The 24549-nt window shown below is 39.0% G+C and overlaps 2 protein-coding genes across 3 annotated transcripts; one reads left to right on the top strand and one right to left on the bottom strand.

Annotated features, from left to right (window-relative positions):
* Positions 1 to 74: 74 nt before the first annotated feature.
* On the top strand, positions 75 to 20778 carry LOC102228525 (MICAL-like protein 1). 2 transcript variants are annotated; one of them, XM_023334068.1, is made up of 16 exons: positions 75 to 945; positions 7276 to 7324; positions 8592 to 8733; positions 8812 to 8912; positions 9948 to 10078; positions 11630 to 12195; positions 12276 to 12336; positions 13288 to 13688; positions 14609 to 14922; positions 15891 to 16025; positions 16127 to 16253; positions 17399 to 17489; positions 17990 to 18063; positions 18161 to 18275; positions 18349 to 18395; positions 18487 to 20778. In XM_023334068.1, exons 1-16 carry the CDS (start codon positions 803 to 805, stop codon positions 18618 to 18620), a joined length of 2631 nt encoding a protein of 876 aa, XP_023189836.1. In that variant the 5' UTR covers positions 75 to 802; the 3' UTR covers positions 18621 to 20778. The 2 variants fall into 2 exon arrangements, with proteins under 2 accessions (XP_023189836.1, XP_005797343.1); XM_005797286.2 differs by having other exon boundaries at positions 14567 to 14922.
* c5h22orf23 (chromosome 5 C22orf23 homolog) lies at positions 20751 to 23726 on the bottom strand. Its single transcript, XM_005797229.2, has 7 exons — positions 23658 to 23726; positions 23215 to 23308; positions 22866 to 22928; positions 22617 to 22760; positions 22353 to 22487; positions 22090 to 22187; positions 20751 to 20949 (listed from the first exon to the last, which is right to left on the bottom strand). The coding sequence occupies exons 2-7, from the start codon at positions 23306 to 23308 to the stop codon at positions 20887 to 20889; spliced, it is 597 nt and encodes a 198-aa protein (XP_005797286.1). The 5' UTR covers positions 23658 to 23726; the 3' UTR covers positions 20751 to 20886.
* Positions 23727 to 24549: the final 823 nt, after the last annotated feature.

The following is a 24549-nucleotide window of genomic DNA, read 5'->3' as shown; positions in this document are numbered from 1 at the left end:
TCATAAAATGGCGGACGTACTGACCCATCTCTTCTCTCTGGTTGTGCAGCGCCCCCTGATGGCCGAGAGGAGGAACGACAGAGTGGTTCAGAGAAGAAAGGTCGAAGGTGTGCTGACAACAAATTTAGCTAAACTAGTCTACAGTAACTCCTCCGCTTTGAATTATATCACATGCCCAGTTTTTTTTAAAATTATTGTCCGTTTTGAATGTTAGGTTTTGACAAGAGTTTTGAGTTTACCCAGCGTCAGTTATACACTGTAGCAGCAATAAGGCGGTGTGGACCAGGTCGAGGAGGAAATTATCATCCCTGTTTCGACATTATCACGGCATTTGGATATTATCTGCGTACCCCCCCCCCCCAAAAAAAACGAAGAAGCCTATTTAAGTGGATTCGTCAAGAAGTTTGTATTGATTAAGCTTACTTTATCAGCTCCGGGCTTCAGTTGGTGTTATAACAACAACAACAGGCTCGTGTAGCCGTTTGAGTGTCGATAGTTTCACACGGGAAATGAACTTAAGCCTTTTTGTTTTGCACTTCCAACAGTTAGCTAACTTCTCGCACAATTGTGGTCCATGTTCCTAACGTGACTCTGTGGACGTGGGTGAATGCAACGCCTCGTCTCTTCGGGTGTTGCCTGCCTGGCTGGCTGTCTGTCGACTCTCTGCAGCAGCACGCTGCTACTGCTGCTCCGCCTGCTGCTGCTGTGGTTTCCTGTCTCTCCTGACGCCGTTTGAAACTAAAAGACATCGATTTTTATTTGGCTTTAATGCAGCTGCTCATGTGTGCTGAACAGTAGCACGATGGGATCCCTGAAGGCTCTCCAGGAGTGGTGTCGGCTACAGTGCGAGGACTACAACGATGTGGAAATCAGGGACATGTCCGCGTCCTTTCGGGACGGCTTGGCGTTTTGTGCCATCATACACCGCCACAGACCAGACCTAATGTAAGTACTCTGAAACCTCCCTGTGTATCTGATGTAGCTTTAAAGAGGCTGTAATGTTTTAAACGCCATGAAGCCTAAGGAAACGTCAGCACCCTGCTGTGACAACATTGTGAAGAAGTCTTCCAGGAATAAAAATAAAGGTCTACAGTCAGCTGCATTAAATTTAGCTGGAAATTCACTTCCAAGTTTAATCAGATGATCACAAGACTTTTGGCAGACATGAGGGTTTGTATAACCTAATATTTGGCTCAATTTAATTCACAACAAATGTAATGTCAAGGCAATTAACAAGGAAAAGAGTGAAATCAATGCACAGAAACGTATAATCAAGTAAAGCCAATCAGATTCAGATTCACTTGCACACTTAGTTGACAAAGTAGTCAGAGTCAGTTTGTAATGCCAGTTGGTTGAACAAAATGACCAATGAGTGATTTTTTTTGTCCACATTGATACAATAAAGCATTATAACAATTTGAAATATTGTAATTTGTTCAGCAATTGCTTGTTTCCGTTCTTGATCAATCTGCATGTAACCTTTAGACGTGTTGTGTTGTACAACCCCCCTGATGAATAGCTTAACAGTGTGGGACAAGCCTTGCTATCTGTCTGTGATAAACACCCACCCACTCCATATTTCACACCCACACAAGATAACACAACATCATCCATGGTATTTAGGTGGTTAATTATTTATGGGGAAGGGACAGGGATGACTTAACATTGTTTTAGTCAAGCTCAAGAAGAGGAATTTCTCAACACATTTTAACCCTACATAACATGACCATGACCTAATCATTGTGAGAAATGGCCTTTTTAAATACAAAGCTTTTTATCTTTTCAGTAAATGCTTTAAAAGTAAAGCAATTAAAGTACTTTGAACCTTTTGGGGGTTTTGAAGAATGAAATGTAGGTAAGGGGCAGATACATAAATATAATGTTGGATTTTCTGTATCACTAATCACTAGTACTTTAGCCAAGCAAACATTTTTGTCTGCTCGCTTGTGTGTTTTAGTCCTTATACAAATTGAAGACTGTTGGTCGGACCAAAGTGAAATCTCGAAATCTACGCTAATCGGGAAAAGCTTTATTAATGCACCTTTAGTGAACTGTTTAAAACAGTATCCAGGTTTTAATTAGTATTAGAAGTAAGTATAAAGCAGTTTGTATGCTAGAAATTTGAAAAGTAAGTGTTCTTACTTTGTAGCGTTCTTTCATCTTTTTAATTCAAATTCCAAGAATACTCTAAAAAACATTTTAAAATAAGTGGTAGATTTTTTTTTTGTCCACACACAAAAAATACTCCAAATACTAAAAAACGTATTGTAATCTGTTGAACAATCTTCTACTTATGCCATATCCTATTATTGTACATCCAAACAAAGTGTAACTATGTATTTTTATCCGAAACTATTCTGTTTGTTTCAAGTAGTGCTTTAGTGGGAGATTGACCTTTTACTCCTGCACAGGAGAGAGAACACAAGACGACACAAAACACAACATCACCTTTGTGATTTGGGTGGTGTGTTGTAGGGAAGAGGTTCAGGATGACTTTCCACTGGTTTGGTTGAGGTCAAGAGCAGGAAATGTTCTCACAATGCAGGTTATTTGTGCATCAACAATTCACAAACAACTGTCACCTCAAGACCTTTTACAGAACAGGTCAGTTTAATGGCCAACAATATAGATAAATATAGTCAAATAAATTCATATTGAAGCAATTCAAACATCTAGACAGATTCAGAGTTGACTTTCATTTTGATCACAGCTATGACGCACATGATTATTTATCTGTGGATCAAAATAGTTTCCTGTTTTAGATTAATATAGATTTAGATTCAGACAGTTAATTAATTCTGGTAGGCAATTCATTTGTAGTCTTCCCTTTTTGCATTTACCTCCAAGCTGCAATGGAAAATCCAATAGTGGGCTATAGACAAATCCTGAAAACAACCAAGAAAACATCAAGTTAGAGCTGGAATGTTAAGGCTGCTCCTGGTTGTTTTTGTTGTTCTGTTGATTCTGATTTTGAGCAGTTAACATTATTATTATTTTTAATTCTAAACACTCTAATGCTTAACACATGATAGTTGTGCTGCAGTTTTTTAGATGGAGTTGCATGTTTGCCATCCACTAGCAAATGAAGCAATTGCAGCTTTATTACAATTATTGTATCAAAAACTTTTTATCTGCTTTCTCTTCTACTCAAAAATGGTGTTTAAATTTATTCTGGAGGTTGATGTCTTTATAGACTAAAACCAGTTTCTAATTTCTTAGTTTTGCATTTAATAACTAGGAGAAAATAATCAGCTTTTTCCATTATGACCTTCGGATCACGTGACAGTTGATCCTTAATGCTTGATCCGGACATATTAACAACAAATACTGCATAACTGGAGCAAAGCCTGCTTGTTTCTTTGAAAACGACTATTCAGGATTCATATCGTCCATGTTTAGCAAAGAGGAGCTTGGAGTAGCTTTTAGCTCTTGCTTCGGGCACAGTATGAATCAGCCTAAACGCTGCACAGATTATTATCGTCAACATTCCAACTTTGGCATGCTCTCGAGTCACATCACAGGACATGGAATGTTACAGAAATCAAATATATTCAAACACATCATCCTGCAAAGCTGCTTTTACATTAAATTAGAGACAATAACTGAAAAAAACAACGGAAGATGCAAGAAGTGCATAACAGTTCGTATTTTTAAAGGGAGCATAAGTGAGAACAAAAGTAAAACTAGAGTGCATCTAAAACAAAAACACTTCCACTACCAGCAGTAATTTAACATCAAAGCACCTGTGACACCACTTCCTTCTCTTTAAGTTTCAGGCTAGAGTGTTTTCTCTGCTTGGAAGAAAAAAGTAAAGTATATTACTCCTGTAATATACAAGTGTGAAATTTGTCATGCATCACAGCACTATTGTTTAGAGACATCTCTACACAAACACATCTGATTTTATGTTATGCCTCCCTAAGAAAATGTCTCTACTTTCCAATATGTTTATTGCTATGCTGAAGAAAATGTAAATATTGTATTTGCTGTTTCCCCTGCAGTATCGTTCAGCCCTTGCTTAAACAATTGCCCTTCTTTGCAGTGTGACAGCAACCATTCACAGAAAATCTGTGCTGCATATGACTCACTTTAGAAGTCCTCTCAGTGTAGCATAATGCAGCTCTGTTGGTAGCGCCTGTGCTGAGCAACGTTAGGATTTCCTGCTGGAGCAAGTCAACGACCTCCATTGTAGTGGCTGGATTGCACACAAGCCTTCTGTAAATCATGTGTTTGTGTCCTTCCCCTGGTACTTGGTGACAAAGAGAAAACATCTGGTGGGCTGATTCTTAGATTAGCGTCTTGTTTCTTTTCAGAGTGCAAACTAGACTTTGCCTTGATGTAACAGAGTAAATATTGACTTATTATTAAATCTTTGACTATCCGGTGGAGTAGAATATGGAGGGTTTAAAGGACAAAAGTTCATGAATCATTTATACTTTTTGTTTTCTTTTGAGCATACCCTTTTGCTTAACTTTCTCTGTGCTGCGAATGAGCAGCCGAACTCGCACTGATCCAGACAGGCAGCGCTGTTGGTCTAATCTGTGCATGAGACTTCTCTGCCTGTCAGACTCTATTTGCCATCAATTTGGATCCAGGCCATTGTTTCCCTATACTGTACTCTGCAGCCAACTATTTTCATCTGAGTAAAGTGGCAGTGATGCGGAGGAGAGGCGTCATCATAATTCCTGTGGCCAAGGCCAACCGTTACTAACGCAGGGGGAGTCAGTATTGGTACAGCCAAATTAGTCTAAGCTGGAGTGCCCTGCAGAAGTATGGGAAACTTCAATTTCTCCACATTTTTTCACATTACCACCCCAAACATGAAAATATATTTAATTGAGATTTTATCTAATAGACCACGTAGGAGAAGTGGTACGCAGTTTTTAAGCTTCTAAAAATGCAGAATTGTAAAGTTTGGCCTGCATTGCATTCTGCCATGAGTCGATGTGTAGAGCCACTATTCACTGCAATTGCCTGCTGGTATTTAGTATTTGGCAGCAATATTTGGTAGGATGAGAGTCACACACATGCAAATTGTCATAGAATTTGCAGAATTCTAGACAGAATTTATCTGTCTAGTTGGCTGGACTTTCCCTGCCTCCATGCAACCCACTTGATGTGCATTTTTAGTGGCTGAGATGCTAAAAATAGTGTTGGAACACTGTGATGAAAGAGGAGAACCACGAAAATGTGGATCATCTTTTAGCTTTTGTGTGGATGAAAGGCCAAAATGCATAAAAATGTACGGTATTAGTTTTCCCAGATATCAGGCTATATGGACTAAGCCCATGGTTAGTAAAGTTTTGCTGCAGGTCTTATAATCAGTCGATGGTTTTTGACCCTCTGCCTCCTCAGGAATCAGGTGGGAGCTGCTGTTAGCTTTTTCCTTCTGCTACTTCCAAGTGGTGCAGCCACTTATTTTTTAACTTTAAACAAGATATCAAGATACCTTGTTGGCAAAATTAACATTTATGATGATAAAAAAGGAAGTCCAGATAAAGTCCACTATCAGTCTCTTAGACTGATGGCGAACAATGTTCTCAGCTTTATCTCAAGCAGCATTCAGAGCCTTTGCTGTTGGTTATTTTGTTTTTTTTATGTTTGGTTTGTTTTTTGTCCTTGTGCGAGGCAATGAAAAAGTTAGAATTGTTTGGACTATTTTTTTTACTTGATTTATGAAGAATTGCGTTCAGTGTGTTCAGATTTTTAGACTGCTGTAGATATTGCTTCTAGTACATTATGTTAAATTTTGAATAAAATGCTTGTGATATCAGTTTTCTTAAACTTTTTAAGCTTTTATTGTCTTGTATTCCTTGTTAAAACTCATGAAATGTAAAATTTTTACCAGTAAAACAAATTTTCATCTAAAGCTGAGTAATTATAGGTACATTTGTAAATGGGAAACTAGAAGGTATTTTTTTTCTGTCATAACTTGAGCCTGTTTTTATTTTTATTTTTTAGTCAGCACAAAAATCTTCTGACTGAACTAAATTGAACAGAGTTACTGACACAGCCAGGTTTTCATCGTGAGGATTTTAAACGCCCGACACAGTCAAAGACGCACTGTTCCTCAGCATTACTCACTCCCAAAATAAACCCAGAGTGGGGCTGAGTTGCAGAGGATTAGGATTGCAGTTCCAGTCGCACGCCTGGTCTCATCATATACGTCTGTGTCAGCGAGGATCTAGAATATGAACCCTGTCCAAAGGTTTCAGGGAGTGCTGTAGGTCGCTCTCAATTCATTTTGTGGCATCGGAGGAGTTTAATACAATTTTGGTGTCAGGGGTGGAGTGTGTTGCAGCCATGGGAACTAGATTAAAGAGAACAGAGGTCACTTTGTGAGCCTATGACAAGCAGCTCATTCAGAGGATTTTGCCTTCTTGAAACAACCACATGGTTTCCAAAAGCTTTCGCCAAGGACAGGGTGTGTTTTTTTTTTTTCCCTTCATGCTGCATTAAACATTTGCATCCACACAGACACGGTTATCCCAGAGCTGCTCAGACGTTTTCCAATTTTACTGCAGGAAGTTTGCCGGCAGGGGCCCGGCTGTACTTGCTTGCTCCAAGCACTTCAGGGCCAAGTCTTGTAATTATCAGGCCCACGCTAGTTTGATGCTGCTGTTTCTTTCCCTTTGTTCAGGCAGTTTATCGGCCTCACGTGGCGTTTATGTGGAGGTTGGACATTCTCAGCTGTGGTATGTGTGAAGCAGACCAGCTCAACATTGCTGTGTGTCTAGCTGCCCTGCCAGTAATAGAAAGATGATGAGTAAGACTTTGTCAGCGGAATAAATACCATACTGTTCAGTAAAGGGGTGACTTTGAAGATTCTTTGGGATTCCTTCATTTTGGTTGCCTTGGACACAAAAAAAGTTACAAGAGCCTGGATGGGTGAAAAACTGACTGCTACAGTCAATGTGGTCTATTTAATTTTTGTTCAAAGTTCTTTAAGTTTAAAAGAAACTTAAAACAACACTTTTCCTGTCACCATTTATGCAAATTAGATTTATCATGCATAAAAAATATCTTCACCTAATCTACGTTTAAAATTGATTTCAATACCAGGGAGGGATGAAGGAAAAGAAATCAAATAGCAAAGGGAGTATTAAAATTCACTGCAAAATACAACAATATGTAAATACACTAGTAAATTATGGAAAGGTCATTTCAAGGGATCTAGGAGGCTTACAGCTGGTAAGATTTTAAAAAATGAGCTTGCAGTCTGTAATTATAGTGGCTACATGCTAATTTGTTTCTGTCTCTTTTTTTTAATTTCAGAGACTTTGATTCACTGTCTAAAGAAAACGTCTATGAGAACAACCATCTGGTGAGTCACAAAGTTTTGCTCTCATGAAGTCATTTTTTGTTTTTAATGATAGAGTATTAGCTCATTTCTTGCAAGCTAGCTTTTAGGCGTTGTGTCTGTTAGCCGCCTGTCCTTTGGGGTGAATCCAGTCATGGCCAGCGTGACTTTGATTTATTTAACAGCTTATGTAGGGTTAATGTTACTTAATCCTTTACTTAATCCTGGTGGAGTCTGACTAAGGCTCAGACTCCGAGGGAGACATGTGATGCATTCAAGGTCAGAAAAAAAGCATGTTCTTTGCACAAGCCTGTAGAGAAGTTATGAAGAGAGGATTGCAAGAGCAAAGAACTTTGCAACTTTTTTTAGTCTTAATTTTTCCAACTGTTTATAAAAAAGCTATAGGGGAAAAAAACCTTTAATGGCATGAAGACATTCAAACTCTTCTTATAATTGCTGAGCAGCTTTTTCCTTGTTTCTACTGGTATTTTTGAAAACTTTTGCAATAAGCTCCAGGTTTTTGAATCACCCTCTTTCCTATCACCCTGATCTTTAGTTTCCTTCTCAAATTGTTCTAGCCTCTCCATAATATTACCATTGCTTCCAGTTATTATACCAACAATTTTACCAGCAACATTTATTTTCCCTTTGGGGTCAATAAAGTATTTTTGAATTGAACTGATCTGGTAAATGAGAAGATTTCTTTAATCTTAAATCTGCCAGGGGTAGGGATAATTTTTTAATTACATGTAAGCACATTAGCTTACACAACACAAACAGGCTGCGGCATCTAATACTGTCTCTCTTTCACTGTGAGAATGATTTTTAAAGGATGTGAGGGAAAATCCAGATTTGTTCACAGATTAATAATGCTCAAGCTCCATTTGGTTTTGCAAGCTAATCAGGCAGCGATTAAAATATATATGTATATATAAATGGCTGTGTAAAAAGCAACCTCATGGCTCGCCCGTTAGCTCTGTTTGTGTGGTTCACCTGTAACAATCACAGACGGTAAACCAGCGATAATTATCAGGAATTCACTTTCTTCATTGACTCCATTATCTATCAATCTTTTGAATTCAAGTAAATCCCTAAGGATTTAATTAAATCAATTTGATAAAGTCATTATGTGATTGTCAAATTAATAATCAGGTTAGCTAAATGATCAAAAAGAGTTCTCTATATGCCTAACCTGCTACACATCATGGACCCCTGGCACCCGTCAGCTACTATAAATTATCAGCCTATCAGATAATGTTCCTTCCCTTCCTCCTTCATGTTTATGCTGCAGGCATTTGAGGTGGCGGAGGTGGAGCTGGGAATTCCAGCCCTGCTGGACCCAGAAGACATGGTGTCCATGAAAGTCCCGGACCGACTGAGCGTCATCACATATGTTTCTCAGTACTATAACTTTTTTAACAACAAGTCCCAAGGTGGGTTCACTTCGTTCTCCAAAATCTTCAAAGTCTGCCATGTGATTAACCTGACTCCTTTTGCTTTGTCAACCACAGCAAACCCCCCATCTATGAAGAGGCTCAGTACAGTCAGCCATAATGAACCAGCTCAAAAAAGGCCGTCAACGCCTTTAGAAGACAAAGAGGTTGAGCCTGAGGTAAGTGTGTGAAATGGCATGGAGGGAAAACGCATTAAAATGAACTAATGTCTGTGTACTTGCATTGCTTTTCACTTGACTGCTGGGTTTTGGTCTCCATGGCTAATATTTATTAAAACTGCATGACATAAACAAGTATTTTTCAAATAAATTCTATTAAGCCACATGTTCCCTTTTTAAAATGTACATGTATATCTGAAGTCATATATATCTGCATGATCCGTTTGGTTTTAACTTTGAAGCCAGCATTACATCAATCCTCACTGGGATTGATATTTCTATGTGTCCCTGTTTGGGCATTGTGTTATGGCTGGGGGGGGTGTAACCATAGCGATAGAATAAGTCTATAAAGATAGCCTCTGTATCCTGTCTTTCTTTTTTCTCGCATGGCTCCAACTTCTTTCCTCCATCCCATACTGGCATCATATCCTCCCCCTTCCTCATGTCTGTAGATGGGAATTCATTCCTCTTCCTGTTCTTCATCCTCACATCTGTTCCCCCCTTCACTCTCTGGTCCTGAGCCTAGGCAGTAATGTGGGGGTGGGGGTTGGGGTAGTAAGTAAAGGAAAACCCTTTAGGTCAGTGTTTTCTAATCATCTTTTGTATATAAAAGACTAACTGCGGTTTTATCCTAACATCCTGTGTGGCAGGATTTGCAGTGCGTTGCCTTTTAAGCGCTTTACATAACGCATAACACACAGAAATGCCTAAAAATATAACAAACCTAAATTTCAGTCACAACAAAAAATATTTGAGTGCTAATCTGTTTTTTTTTTTAACTATTTATTACTTTAACACGTTTTTTGTTTGAACTAACTGCTGTTTTAAGCTGTGCAGACGTGAATCAGCAAGCTGCAGATGTAGCCAGATTAAGCAGAATGAACAATCCACATCCTCAAATCCTGACTCCATGTGTAATCTCCCCCTCCCTCATTGCTCTACATCTTGCCCCTTCCCCTGATGTCTCCTCCTTGTGCCCCCCGTCCTGCAAACAACGTCCTGGGTCTGTGGTGTTGTCGGGTCCTGCCTGCGCAGACCGGTGCAGAGGTGGCTGCAGCGGCCAAGCGCAGCAGCCTGAGCAGCACTTGTGCTGCTTGCCAGAAACACGTTCACCTGGTGCAGAGGTTCCTCATCGACGGCAAGCTCTACCATCGGAACTGTTTCAGGTGAGTACTGAGAAGATGGCTGCAAAACATCAGTGGAGTCAAACATACTTTTGGCACGTTAGAGAAAAATAAACTCCTAAATTATTGTGACATCTATTTAAATGGATTGCTGTAGCTAATATTTAAGAATTGGGTATTTTATTGTTTATAAACATTTTCTTCCAGTCTTACGTGTAAATTATTAACTCAGATATTTACGATATAGATATTTGGGGGCATTTAGATGATAAAAATGGCAGTAAAAACAATTAAGAAATAATTTCTTTGTTTTTAACCAAAAACAGATTTATAACCACAGCACATAGTTAGAGTCAGAAAAACAAATACTTATTACAAAATATGAACGTTTTAGACGGGCCACTATGGTACATCATTTATGTGTAGTGTGCTAAATGGCACACCATAATTACATTCAATTATATTTTCAAATGGAAACAACAAGCACTTACTGATGCTGTCATGTAAAAACCTGTGGAGAAATTGTTTCAGCTGCTAATCAGATATTGGCTTTTAAAACATCAATCACATATCAAGGAAATTCATCGTATCTGAATACAATGTAGTCTTTAGGTTCTTTTGTTCTTAGACACAATTTTTTTTGTCTATAAAGATATACTTCTGGCCAGCATAAAATCTTTTTGTTCTCAATTTAAGAGTAGCACTTCTCCCACAACGCTTCATCATCACCTCTACTTCATCCACCACCTGACTCCTGAAGAGTTTACCCAGCCACTGAACCAGAGGAATTTAGGGCAACAATTGACATAACTCCATTAAGCTTTCTACTCCACACAGGTCAAGAAACTAACGTGAATTAGGACTGGATGATATTTCTTAGAAATAAAATCTGATTTTTTTTTTCCAAACTAAATCTGGTTTTAAGCCTTTTATTCTGACTTTCTTAAAACAAAATAAATTACAAAAAATAATTTTCAAAAAGTAGCTTTTCTTTCAATTAATCTTTCTGTGAACTGACTTGAATTTAAAGTCCAACTAAATAGAAGCTGTACAGCACACTTTTAAACAAGATGGTGGGCCATGGGCATTCTGACATATGGAAATCCAAGGAGTGTATTGGTAAAAAAAAATCTGATTTTTCAAAAATGTAAGAAAATGTGATTAATTGGAAAAAAAGCAATTCATTGCATAACCCTAGCTTGAATTCAGTTCAACTGATGTATTTTGCATGAATAGTTCTTCCTGTTAGTATCTAGTGAAGACATGTTTATGGTGGCCTGCACCAACAAACCACCATCATGTTTTCACTTAAAGATTTTTAACCGTAAGCTTAACATTTTCACTTTCTAATATATGTCTTTTTTTTGATAATGCAAATATGATGGATGTGCTTTATATGTGCATCATAATTACAGGATTATACTTAAACAAAATATATTGTAAAATTATGTTTTTATGTAAAAGAAAAAAACAAACAACTCAAACATAGTTTGAGTTGTGACTTTTATTGACATAAGATTTATTATTACTATTTCTAGGGTGACAGCTCTGTGTTTCTGTAAGAAAATCTTTAGGTTGATGTTTCTCTTTTAGGTGCACAGAGTGCCGCAGCACTCTGCTTCCTGGATCCTACAAAGGAAATAACTCTGGGGCATTGGTGTGTACACACCATCTTTCAAGACACGCTTCTGCCACTCAGAACGGCCGTCCAGATCTCAGTAAGAAACCAGAAGAAGTTCAGTCTGCTCGGACCGGTCGCAGTGCAGCTCCCTTCCCCGTGCTCTCTGAGAGGGATGAGGCGAAGACCCCTTCTCCAGTTCGCTCAACAAGCACTGAGACGCCAGCTGATGACTCGGTCAGAGCCACTGCTGTAGTAACAAGTAAGGAAGAGTCTTTGGGTGAGGAAGAAGAGGAATCGCGTCCTTCTTCTCCTCCTAATCCTTTTGAAGAGAGTGATGAAGAGGAGGATGAGGGTGAAATAGAGGAAGAAACTCAAGCTGAAGATGCTTTAAATGGGGATCTTCCTCCTCCCTCTGATGGTGAAGCTGCTGAAGCCAGTCGACCTGTTCCTGCACCCAGGAGGGTGTCAGAGGTCACCCCTCCACCTCGCCCAGCGCCTCGGGTTCGGATGTCCTGCACCGCAAACAGCTCCCCAGCCGGTAAGTTCCTTCATAAGGATCTGAGTGCTCTCAAATTAGATACACAAACATTTGTTCATACTTTTCTTTTGAAATCACAGGTGAACATCTGAAGCCCCCCACTCCTCCCAAACCAAGAGAAAGATCACAGTCTCCTGGAAGGTGGGCCAGTTTTCTGTGTGATGCCACTTCTCCTGGGCATCGGCACCATTTCACCTCCCTGAATCATGTCATTAGCAGTTCCTCGTCACAGTTTTGAAATGCATTTTGTCGCAGCGTGAACCATCACTGTTAGTGCCTTGCAAAAGTATTCATACCCATAAAACTGTTGGATACTTTGTCAACTTACGACCCTAAACTTTGAACTGCAATATGGGGATTTTATGTGATACACAAAGGGTGGTGTATAATTCAAAGTTGCAGAAGAATGAAACATAGATGCTTTTTTTTTCAAATCTAAAAGGTGTGTCATTCACCCTCCCTCAATTAATACTTTATAACTCTATCTCTATTGCAATTACACATGTACTTTTTAGAGGTATGTGTGTACCTCAGTACTGGCGCATCTAGAGACTGAGATTTTCCCCATTTTACATTGTTACACTAGTTAATGATCAGTCAGATTAGATGAGGAGCTCCTGTAAACAGGGTTTTCAGGTAGATTTAGGCCTGTAACAATCTATTAGAATCATTCCAACACATTATTGCACTATGTTGTAATGTAAAACTTGACATTGTAGCTCCAGTTATGTGAGTACGATTTTCACTGTTTCTGCCAAAGAAAAGCACACCTACAAAGTCAGGGTGATGCGCAGAGTTAGTTTCCCGTTAAGACTATTTGACATCTGCACAACTTAAGGAGTATTGGTGTAAAAGGGGCCAAATACAAGCACTCCATAGCAGATTCCAATTAGCAAAAAATGTGAAAACTATTTATCATTTTCCTTCCATTTCACATTTCATTGTATCTTGATGTGAGGTTGTTGAATGACAAAGTGAAAAAGCGTTCAAGAGGTATTTATGCTTTTCTAAGGTACTGTGTGTGTATGGGTGTGTATGATGTGGTTTTCCTCCGTGTGACCCCTCCATCACTGTCTGTGTCTCATGGTTCAGTGGCACCCATAAACTTAAAGACCCACCTTGGCTTGCCCTGGTCCAATCAGAAACTAAGAGGAAGAAAGCCCCTCCTCCACCCCCTCCTGGAGTGGCAACGCCTCCAAACCCAGGCTCGCTGTCTTCTCTCCAAGCGGAGGGCTCTGGACCCAGCACGCCCCCCAACCCATTTGAGGATGAGGACGATGAAGTCAATGAAGAGGGAAGCGATGGAGGAACAGCTCCACCCGCAGTGGCAGCCACCCACCCATGGTACAACATCACTCAGACACCTGAGGGGGCAGGTTCAGAGGTCACGCCCAGAACAGGAAGTTCATCCCGTTCTGCCAGCCCAGGCAGCGCGAAGAGCAAGAAAAGGCCAGCCCCTCGGGTTCCCCCCCAACCGCCTACTGGGAACCAAGGTTGGTTTGATCAAAACCTCATCTAGCTGAACATTTACACATTAACTAAAAATTAACATTAAACTCGTATCAGCATGCCCATATGAGCTTCACAGCTCTTACAGGTTTGTGCTGAGTGAATGAAGCATAAAGGGGTTTTCTAGAAAGTTTTACCAAAAGAAATTGAGGATTCCTTAATCATTTTTTTGTCTCTAGTAGTTTTTAGAACATTTTTGTCAGTCCTCAAGATCTATCTTGCAACGTTAAGATGCATCCTTGCTCCAACAGACCTGCATCAGGTGGCCGAATGAACCCCTGAACATGTGATCTAGTACTGCAGAGGCCTGGTGAATTTGATTCATGTGTGCTGGGTTCATCTAAAAGCTGCAGGCCAGTAGATCTCAAGGAGTAAAGATGGAGAAATAGACTGTTAAGAGTATTGTGTTGTAATAATATGTTCTTTAACAAATATTAATAAATGTCATGCATTAAAGGCAAGTTTATTTTTATAGGAACAGGTCATTCATGCCACTTTACCTGATGAGAACATAAAACAACACACATGCAACCAACAAAAATGTATACATTTATTAATTCATAATGATTAACAAAAATCATTGTGAAATATAGAAATGAAGACTGGAATGAAATGGAATAGAAGAATGGCATTGAATATAAACATTTTTAGACCTTCATGCTGTCCTGTTATAATTTCTCCTTATCTACATACTTGTCAGTGTATGAAGGGATGACCTTCTCTAGACGACGTGCTGTAAATGAAAATTAATCATTCTTTTTCTTTTGCTTCCATTTTATCCCCTCCCTTCTTCTTTTCCGCTTCATTTGTGCCATCTTGCCTCTGTATTATTTTATTCTTCTTACCGAACAACCTTCCTCAGCTTCCTCTCACTCGCAGCCCTCTTCCTGTTCTCCTTCTCCAGCTCTCAGCATAGAGAGTTTGTCTTCCTCCTCAGACCACAGCTCCTCCCAGCTCCCACTGGGTGCCAGCAGCGACCAGGAGCAGAGCTTCAGCAAGAGTGTCTCAGAGCCGTCCATCTTGTCACCCGGCGACAACCCATCTTCCTCGTCCTCTACAGATCTCCAGAACCATTCCTCCCAAAGCTCCTCCCCGTCTGCTTTGCCTCCCAATGCCAGCTCTGCGCCGGCCACTCCTCAGACCAGCCGCAACACTGGAGCCAAGCCACCTCGACCGACCACCACTCCCAGCCCGCTAACCACGAAGGCACCCAACAAAGTAATGAAATCGCATCCAGCCCAGATATACACCTGACATCATAATGTCCAGGTGTATATGGACATTATATACACCTGGCCGAGTGTATGGCTCGGCCTCAGGTGTAAGGCCGAGCCATACACCTGACACCGTAATGTCCAGGTGTATATCTGTTACATCAAATGTCTTTTTTTATGGTGCTGTTTGGAAATGACACCAGTCCTGGTGTGTGTAACACATGCTACAATCACAATCTTTAATATGTTTTCTGGAGATGTTGGCATCAGGGCTGCTGGTCCAAGCCTCAATGGGACTAAGCAAAATTTGATTTTGGGGCCCTATACATCTTCTATTAATGGGGATTGCTGCAAATCAACAGACGATTTGATCATTCGCACAGCTGCTATAAACTCATTGCATCTCTGAATAGTGCTGTTTATGTTACATTTTACATGCATATCATCTAGTAGTGGCAAAAGTAACAAAAAAACTAGCATGCTCTGGACTTAAGATGGAGTACATGAACACATATTCATAACATTGGCTAATCACATCACTGCTGATGTCATTGATACCATTGGAACTAAACATTTTATTGTATTGATGCAAAAACATTTTTGCTAGCCAATGTCAAACATTGAGAAGTTTTAAATTTTTTTTTTTTTTATCAAACATTATGAAGCCAAAAGAAAAAAACATCAGAAATATACATTGCCAAAATTGAGAATCAACTCAAACCCAGTTTCACACAAATGCAAGATCACTAGCATAAATGTTTGGCTGTTGAACGAGACCGTTCAACGTCGCTATCAAGCTAAGCTTTTCTTTTTGCAAATTTTCTTGTCTCTTCTACCAAGAGACATGGAAACATACTTTTATCTTGGCTGTTTTCCATTCTTCCTCTTTTTCTCTCTCCCTGAAGAATAAGTTCTCTTTTGCAACATTGGTTTGCTTATCTTCCATCAAATGTCTTTTTTAAATTCTTGCAGAAGTTTTGTAAGGAGAATCCCTTCAACAGGAAAGCTTCTCCTGCCAATGCCAAATCTGAAACTCGACCTTCCAAAGGTTCTCGTCCTGCCAGACCCCCGGCACCAGGACACGGGTTCCCACTTATCAAACGCAAGGTATGAAGTAGCTTGATCATGGGTTTTTTTTTTGTTTGTTTGTTTTTTTTAAATGATGCCAATAGGATACGTTCTCACCAGGCTCCAAATAATTCTTGCAGGTGCAGTCGGATCAGTACATCCCAGTAGAGGACATCCATGCGGAGTTGGTTCAGCTGGAGAAGCAGCTGGATGAGCTGGAGCAGAGAGGGGTGGAGCTGGAGAAGAAGCTGAGAGACACTCCTAACGGTATCATATGTGTGGTTTCTGTTATTTCTCGATGCAATACAGTAAATATAAAAAGTCTACTCACCCTTGGAAATATATTTTTGTGACGTAAAAAAGAAAAGAGACAAAGATAAATAATTTCAGAGCTTGTTTCACGTTTTCATATGACCGTTGCTTTGTACAGTTCACAAGGTAAAAGAGTAAATTTAGAAAATAGTTAAACATGAAAGAGTAGTCAGGTTGCATAGATGTGCATAATCTTAAAGCAATCTTCTAATCTTTGTTGAATCGTTTTTCAGTTCCAGCTTTTAGTCTGTGGTAGTTGTAGGATTTTCATTAAATGTGCATCACTTTGGCTAAACCTGTGGTTTGTACAGAGTTTACAAAAGGATCAAAATCTCACTGTACAAAAAAACCCAGTAGGATAAATAGTTAAGTCAGTACACTGGCAGGGGTCTCAAACTCCAGTCCTCAAGGGCTGCTGTCCTGCAACTTTTAGATGTGCCTCTGCTGCACCACCTGAATAGAATAATTAGGTCATTAAGGCTCTGGAGAACTGATCTACACAAGGAGGAGGCAATTAAACCATTTCATTCCAGTGTTTTGTACCTGTGGCACATCTAAAAACTGCAGGACTGCAGCCCTTGAGGACTGGAGTTTGAGACCCCTGCACTACAGAAACTGTCAATACGAGGGCGGGTCAGAGGAGCTGCTAGGAGCCCACTACTTGTAGAAATGTTCAACAAGAACTTATTGTGTTCTACTTATCAAAACAAACTAATGTATTCTCCATATATTGAAGAGAGAAGGTTTCTCTTTAAAAGTAAACATCTGGGTATGGCTAAAATCTCCTAATCCCTTCTGGAAAACAAATGATAGTTTTATGAAGCCACCGTACATTAAAACTTTTGACCATAATTTGGCACTAAAACAACATCCCATCTCAATCGGAGATGAAAGATTACACTTTCCCCTCTATCATAATTTGTTTTTCAGGCTAAGTGTCACATAAAAGGTAGGAAAAGCTCTGAAGTGACTTATCATGTGCTCTTTTTATGTCGCAGAGACATTTCTTCAGGTGTGTAGAGATGATTTCTGTTCAATACAAGTATTCAATGATATTTAATGCTAAGCCATGCTTAAGTTCTTTCTCTTCTATTGTGAAGATGAGGATGAGGAGCGCCTCCTGGTGGACTGGTTCACTCTGATTCACCATAAACATCATTTAGTGCGACGTGAAGCTGAGCTGGTCTACACGTAAGTCTAATACTGAAGAAACGGTTCTCTTCATATTTTGAGGACTAAAAGCTGATTGATGCTCTCATCAAGCAAATGGTTAAATGAATCAGTCTTTTTGTAAAGATAAAAGTAAAACAACTTTTATTTTCCTGTTTATGATTGTGTAAATTTATCTGCAGCTAGTTTTAACTGGCATAAAATTACGAAAGAATTGGACTTTATGACCTGAATTACCTTACCATCAGGTAATTACCTGAATTACCTGATGTGCATCTGCAATCTTTTAACCCATTTACAGATACAGAAACTATCGGGAAGCTTTTAATTGCTTGATTCTTTATTTATTGGCCCAGACTGTTGATGCTTCTGTACACAAACCTTTGACGGTATTTCTATCTTGTTTTTGTACCACAGTGCAAACATGGAATAATGGATTATTTTCTAAAGAGACAAGGCTATATTGCATCTGATAGAAGTTGAACTATGAACCAGAAAATGGTGTTTTGTTCTCCACACAGTGCAAAGCAGCAGAACCTGGAGGAGAGGCAAGCTGATGTGGAGTATGAGCTGAGGTGTCTTCTCAACAAACCAGGTCTTTATAGACTTCCATAATGCCCTTTGGCACAAACAGATTGAGTCTCTAACAGTGTAAAACAAATGTTTGTATTCTTTTTTTTTTTTTAAAACAGAGAAAGACTGGACTGAGGAGGACAAGAGTCGGGAACAGGAGCTAATGGCAGAGCTAGTTACCATCATTGAACAGCGCAACCAAATAGTTAACAGCATGGATCAGGAGCGACAGAGGTAGTCAGCAGCTTGCTTCACTGCTGTACTAGTATGTACTGATTGGTAATATTTATGATCGCTGTGTTAACAGGGAAGAAGAAGAAGACAAACTAATGGAGGCCATGCTGAAGAAAAAAGGTAGGATGTTTAAAATTAGGCGCTAGGCTCCTAAATCAGTCTTAATTTTTTTTTGTAAGTCACTTTTTTATTTTCTTCCTCTTCTGGTCAGACTTTCACAAGGATCCAGACAGTGACCACCAGAAGAAAAAAGGGACAAAGTTCAAACCCATCAAGGTTCTAAAGAGGCTGAGCCATAAAGGAGACGCAGGAAAGAGCCACAGCCCTCGCAAGGACAAAAGCTGAGGAGCAGGGACTGTTGGACTGTTTTAACAAGACTAAATAAGTTTTTATTAAAAGAAGAATTATGAAACATATCAGGTCAAGAAGAGAAACTTCACTTGCAACCTTGCATCTGCTCACAATCCTTCTAAAATGTCTGCAGTGACTGTTTCCATCTATCTTTGTGTTTCAAAGCGATGGTCTAACAAGCAAGTGCTTTCTGAGCTCTGAATAGTAAACACGGTGAAGTGTAAGGGATGTTTTTATTGCGCAACACTGATTTGTTTTATTTCCAAGCTTTACTCTTCCGGTGTTGCTCAGTGACCATGAAGGTCCGGCAGAGAACCATGTTTTAAACTTTTTGTTTCACCTTGATACCTGAGACCCACAAGTCATGGTTTTATTGTAGGGATGCACCGATCAGAACTTTGTGGGAGTGGATCCAATCTCTGGTTCTGTTATGCTTTGACCTTCCGAAACGTTTTTTATCCAAATCCAGATTTACTTGGGGGCATGAGAGGAGTATTCTTTAAGAAAACTGCATTCAAAATATTCTTTTGCACATTTCTTGTGCTAAACAATCATTAACAGTTAATCTTGGAAACAGAGACAGTTTCAGACTGCATCTGAGAATATATAATAAGTATAATGATAAATCGATGTTGAAAACCAGAAAGAATAGAACGGGCCAACTACAGTTAGGGGTGCACCGATTGCAGTTTTCTGGCTGAGCGCTGATTACGGATCTTGAAAAAGCCTGACCTGCCGATTTTGACTTTGGCTCCATTTTTTTTTTTTGTCTGAAATGTTACTGAGTTGGGGTGACTGTTAACTGCAAACCTGCAGACATGACCTGGTGGGCTGTTGAATCAGTCACACAGGAGAAAAGAAGAAGTGGCTGATTTTTAGGCCTTTGCTGAGGTAGATGATTGGGGGATAAGTTTGACTTCACATTGTAAGTATTGGATGATCACCGATTTCCCAAAATTAAGGAAATTTGCGCCGATACATCGGTGCACCCATAATCTATGAATGTAATTCATTCAGCCCTCCTGTTGCCTACTGAAAGTGTCACTCTCTCTCGTTCTTCTGCAGCCTTATTTGCAAAAACATTTTTTGTTTTCAACAAGGTTCTTACAGCAGTGGAGCTTCTTCTGACTACATTTTAAACACCCCACAGCTACAGAAAATATTCTCTACACAGTAACAGCGTCCACAGGTCAGATTTTTGTTACTGTGACCTGATGGTGCAGAGGTACGGTGCGTTCACTGATCGGTAAAAACATCACATTTTTGAGTTTCAGTTTGGCTACTCACAGGTCAAAGTCTTTTAAGGCTAATAATTGTCAGATTACACATACTATGTGTAATCTGACAATTACAGATTACACAGATTTACCTTAGGATAAAGGGTCACCTTACCTTAGGAGAGAAGGTGGACCTTTTATTTGTTTCAACCCGTTTGGTTTGAACTGGTGGTACTATGTTTTTTAGGATGATTGTGTTTTTGCTTTAAACTGCAGCATTTTCCATTGAAAAGCTCAACCAGTAAAGTATACCTAAAGAATTCCAGCTGCTGTAGTGTCTCTGAAATACTTGTCATTTGTTTGTGCCTGTGCTGGAAACTTACAGTATTTATGAGAAGTGTGTGTTTGGGAAAAAGGTGAAAGGGAGAAAATGTTTTTTTTAAATAAACAACCTGTAGCTCTGTTATAGTTCTCATAATTATCCGTCACACATGCAATAATTAGAAAAGGACAGTATATCAATAAGCAAAATACCATTTTATAGGAGCTTTAACTATCAGGTTTATGTAGGCTTCTTTATGCAATCAATAACTTTCACATTACAAAGCCTTGCTGTTTGTATATTGCCTTAAGGTTCATAGGAAATTGTATTTATGATCTTGCTGTTTGAGTGCCATTTATTTAACTGCGCACATGGATGAAGGTCTGTAGAGTTCATGTAAATGTGTGTGTTGTTGCTCTGCTCATGATTTTGTCATTTAGTTTCACTCCTCTGCCATCGCTCTGCCTCTGCTCTGTGCCTGATTTTTGTCCAGCGTGAACCAAGGGCTTTGGTCGCACATCTTTCTCGTCTATACTGTATTCTGCAACAGCAGCCGGATTAAATAAAGTACTGACAGATGTAGGGTGAAGAATAAACCAAATTTATTTATCCAGTTTGTTGTTTTTCACTGATGTATAAACTTGAAACATGAGCCAGCCAGCAGTTTGAGACGTTCTTCGCAGAGCCGTCTCGTCGGTGCGCGTTATCCCTGAAGTGATGTTCACTTGCCTGCGTTCTGCTTGGAACTGCGATCCTTTTCCAAAGCCTCCAGCTCATTAAGCTTCTGTTGTTGGTAAAAGGACAGGAAGAATGTGCTGTTAATTTAACATCCTGGATAAGTGCAAATTTATCACCAGTTGACTTGATGATGTTCACTTCTGCTGCCAACCCAAACAATTTATTTATTTGCTATTTTCTTTTGTATATTTCTGTCATAATGGAGATCTTAAATTCCATTCCTAATGGTCTTAAAAAGTTTTAAATTTGAGTTGGTGAAACCTGCAGAAACCACATAGAGCCTGCTGGGCAAGCAGTTCTTTTGCCAGTTGAGGAGGTATAACATTAAAATATCAAATATTTGCCCCGCCAACAACAGGATTGTTAAACCGAGTACATCTGTCAGTATTTTGAGATCGTAGGTCTGGGGAAACTTACGAAGCAAATTCTACGTGTCCAGTTGGTGTCAATGCCACATGGCACTTGTCTGTCTGCACTGCTGACTTGCGTTTTTGAAAGCCCTCAGCTGTGCAGAATATCTATTTATTTATGAAGGTCAGAGGGAGACGACCCTTCCTCTTATGATGAAAATATTTTGTGAAAGAGGCTAAGACTAGAAACTTCTAGCTGGAACTCAAGAACCTGAATTTTGTTGAAATGAAATGCAAAATTGACTCTTATCTGGAAAGAAGGCTGAGGAGCAGTCCAGCCCTTTTTCTCCTTCCCCTGGGTAGGACATGTCTGACCTCTCTGTTTCGGTACTGGCTTCACACGCAGAATGCAACGGTGGTAGCCCATATCTTGAATACATCTGTGAATGGTGGCTCTTGGAGCAATCTACACCTCATGGAACTCCCCCAAACACTTGAATGCACTTTTCTTTATCACATTTTATCCTTTCACTTGTAATCAGTCATAATATTTGACTATTACAATTTAAGGGTTATCAATGTCTGTCTCCTGGTCAAACAGTGAAATTAGCAGTCTTCACCATGAGTATGTTGGTCATACCATTCTTTCTCTATTGGTCTTATGCAATATTCAAATTTCCTGACACACTGAATTTAGTTTATTTTTTATCAGTAAGACATGATCATCCAAATGAACAACAATAAACACTTAAATATATGTACATACATTTGTAGACAATGTGGTAGCTAGCATGGATGTAAACATTTATTTTTGACAACATGAACCACTTGCTCACCTGTGATATCTGAGAATTGACAACGAAGGAGTGCTGGTTCTGGCCCAAAGCTTCCATATCTTCTAGAAACTGTTTCCTTTCTTCTATTTCATTTAAAACTACGGAGAAGAAAAATGCTTCATGTGAGGAACACAGGAGAAAAAAGAAAGCTAGAGAGATTCGGAGAGAATTATGAAGACTAATTCACAACAATCAAGACTCATCCTTGATGGATTGTTTGTGTAACGTTGCTGCTCCATCTGGATCTGTGTTCTTAGCACTACCTTCCTCATAGGGGTCGGGCTTCTGTGATTCCTCCGGTTTGCGACGTTCAGCTTTTTTTATTGACATTCCAGGGTCTTCATATCTTCCTGTTGCCATGAAATTTTGAAGCCTCTTCTTCTCATCCTCCATATCTCCTGAGAGTGCAAGCAGAGAAAGGATCAGAGTGACCAGTATCGGGTCTGGATGTTCTGAACATTCTCTTGGATTCACAGGAGAATTTCATATCTACCGAAGTTCAGTCAAATATAATTTCAGGTACATACGATAGGGACCAGGGTGAAACATTTCCCTCTCGTAGCTCTTCCCAGCTCGACAAGCTTCAGCATTGCGTTTCAGAGTCCGTCTAGGCTCGCACTGATAGGTAGATTTACTTGCGGTAGATTTTTCTGAAGCAGAAGTCGACAAAGCTGCACCAACGCAAGGGGAAAACTTTTTATTTATTCACCGGTGCGTGGTGGTACGTATTTCTAAAACTGCTGACTGAACACATACTGTGATGTAAACAGACTTACACTTTGCTCGTCTGATGCTCTCTTCTCTCTTGATGTATATAAGGTCCGCCTCTTCTTTTCTCACTGAACAAATCAGAAGAACATCACGAAAAGCACAAGTGAGACAAGGAGTGCTGAACCACTGACCTTGCTACACAATAACACTATCTCAGCCTCTGAGGACACGCATATAAAGCCAAATGATGTTTTTTAATCTATTGCCAAAGGTTTAATAAGCTTGCCTAGCTATGTTTTCATCCATCTTTAGCCGTGCAGTTGATGTCAAAAATTAGATTTAAAACAACTGTTTATTAATATAGTTAATTTCATGAGTGGACACAGTAAAATATAAACAAATTTATCCACTCACAACTCCTCAATTCCTCGGCCTCCTTGTTGTACCGTGGTTGTCTGGGGTTATTCCACAGTCCTCCTCCTCCTGCACCTATGAAGATGTTCTCCATCTGTAAACACACACACACACACACACACACACAAGAATGAATAGAAAACCACTTACTCAGGCTCAAAAGGTCATATCTTTATAAAGGTGCTTATATATATATATATATATATATATATATATATATATATATATATATATATATATGTATATTATTTTAACGTTAAAATAATTTATGTTTTTAATAACTAGCTTGTTTTAACAAGGGTTGGCTAACAACAGCGCGTCGCCGCATACAATTAAAAGGCAAACGAAGAGAAATCATAATAAACTGACGATTGGTTTTTAGACAATAAAGGGGAAAACATTCTAAAGTAGTGACACTGGTAATAAAAACAACACAATTTTACCTGCTTTGAGTTTTAAAAGCACCCAAATCCAAAAGTCTGCTCAAGAAGTCGGCGAAAGCGTGTTTCTATAGCAACAGCAAAACACTAGGGAAGTCCGATGTTAATGGTCGTTTCTGAATTATTTACGTATTATTTCAGCAGGTTTGTTCACGAAAGCCAATTTTTGCTTAATGGTAAAAAATATGTAAAAGAAAAAAGTTCTTAACACCTTAATTTATTTAAGTTAAAAACGTATGAGTTTCCGAGTCTTAAATCATAATTCAGATTCAAAGTAATGGGTTTAAAAGTATTAATTTACATTTTTAGTCAAAACTATCAGTTTCAATATCGTAATTATCAGCTTTAAAGTAAAAAAATTATACCAGCACGTTACGAATACGTAAGTTATAATTATCACATTCAAACTCATAGTCATGAGACACAAAGTCAAAATAGCAAGTTCCAAAACTGTAATTATAAAATGCAAAGTTATCTTTATTACCTTTAGCTTTTAAAGTGGTAATTATGTCTTTTAAATTTTTAAACATGACAAATAAAGTCAGTAATCTAAAATAAAAACTTATGAGATGCAAAGTCATAATTATGAGATTAAAAGTCATCATTTCAATTTATTTCAGACGAGTTTCAGAGTTCTGCTTTTGAATGTTGTATCGTTGAATCTAAATCCCATAGATTGTCTTTATTGAGTTTTTTTTTTTTGTTTTATTCAAATACAAGCATTTTTTAACCTTTGGCCTCCAAAGAAACACAAGATTTTCTACTAATGGTTATGATGGTTATAAATGGTTATAAATCAAATTTTCTGCTATACACATCAAATTGTGTTTTACAAATGAGCCAGATGTTAGTCTACACCATCAGAATGTCATGAAACAGAAGACAGGTGAGAAAG

Source organism: Xiphophorus maculatus, chromosome 5 (assembly GCF_002775205.1).
Source record: "Xiphophorus maculatus strain JP 163 A chromosome 5, X_maculatus-5.0-male, whole genome shotgun sequence".
NCBI lineage: Eukaryota > Metazoa > Chordata > Actinopteri > Cyprinodontiformes > Poeciliidae > Xiphophorus > Xiphophorus maculatus.
The sequence above is the reverse complement of the archived record's forward strand: the minus strand, read 5'-3'. Positions and strand labels throughout refer to the sequence as shown.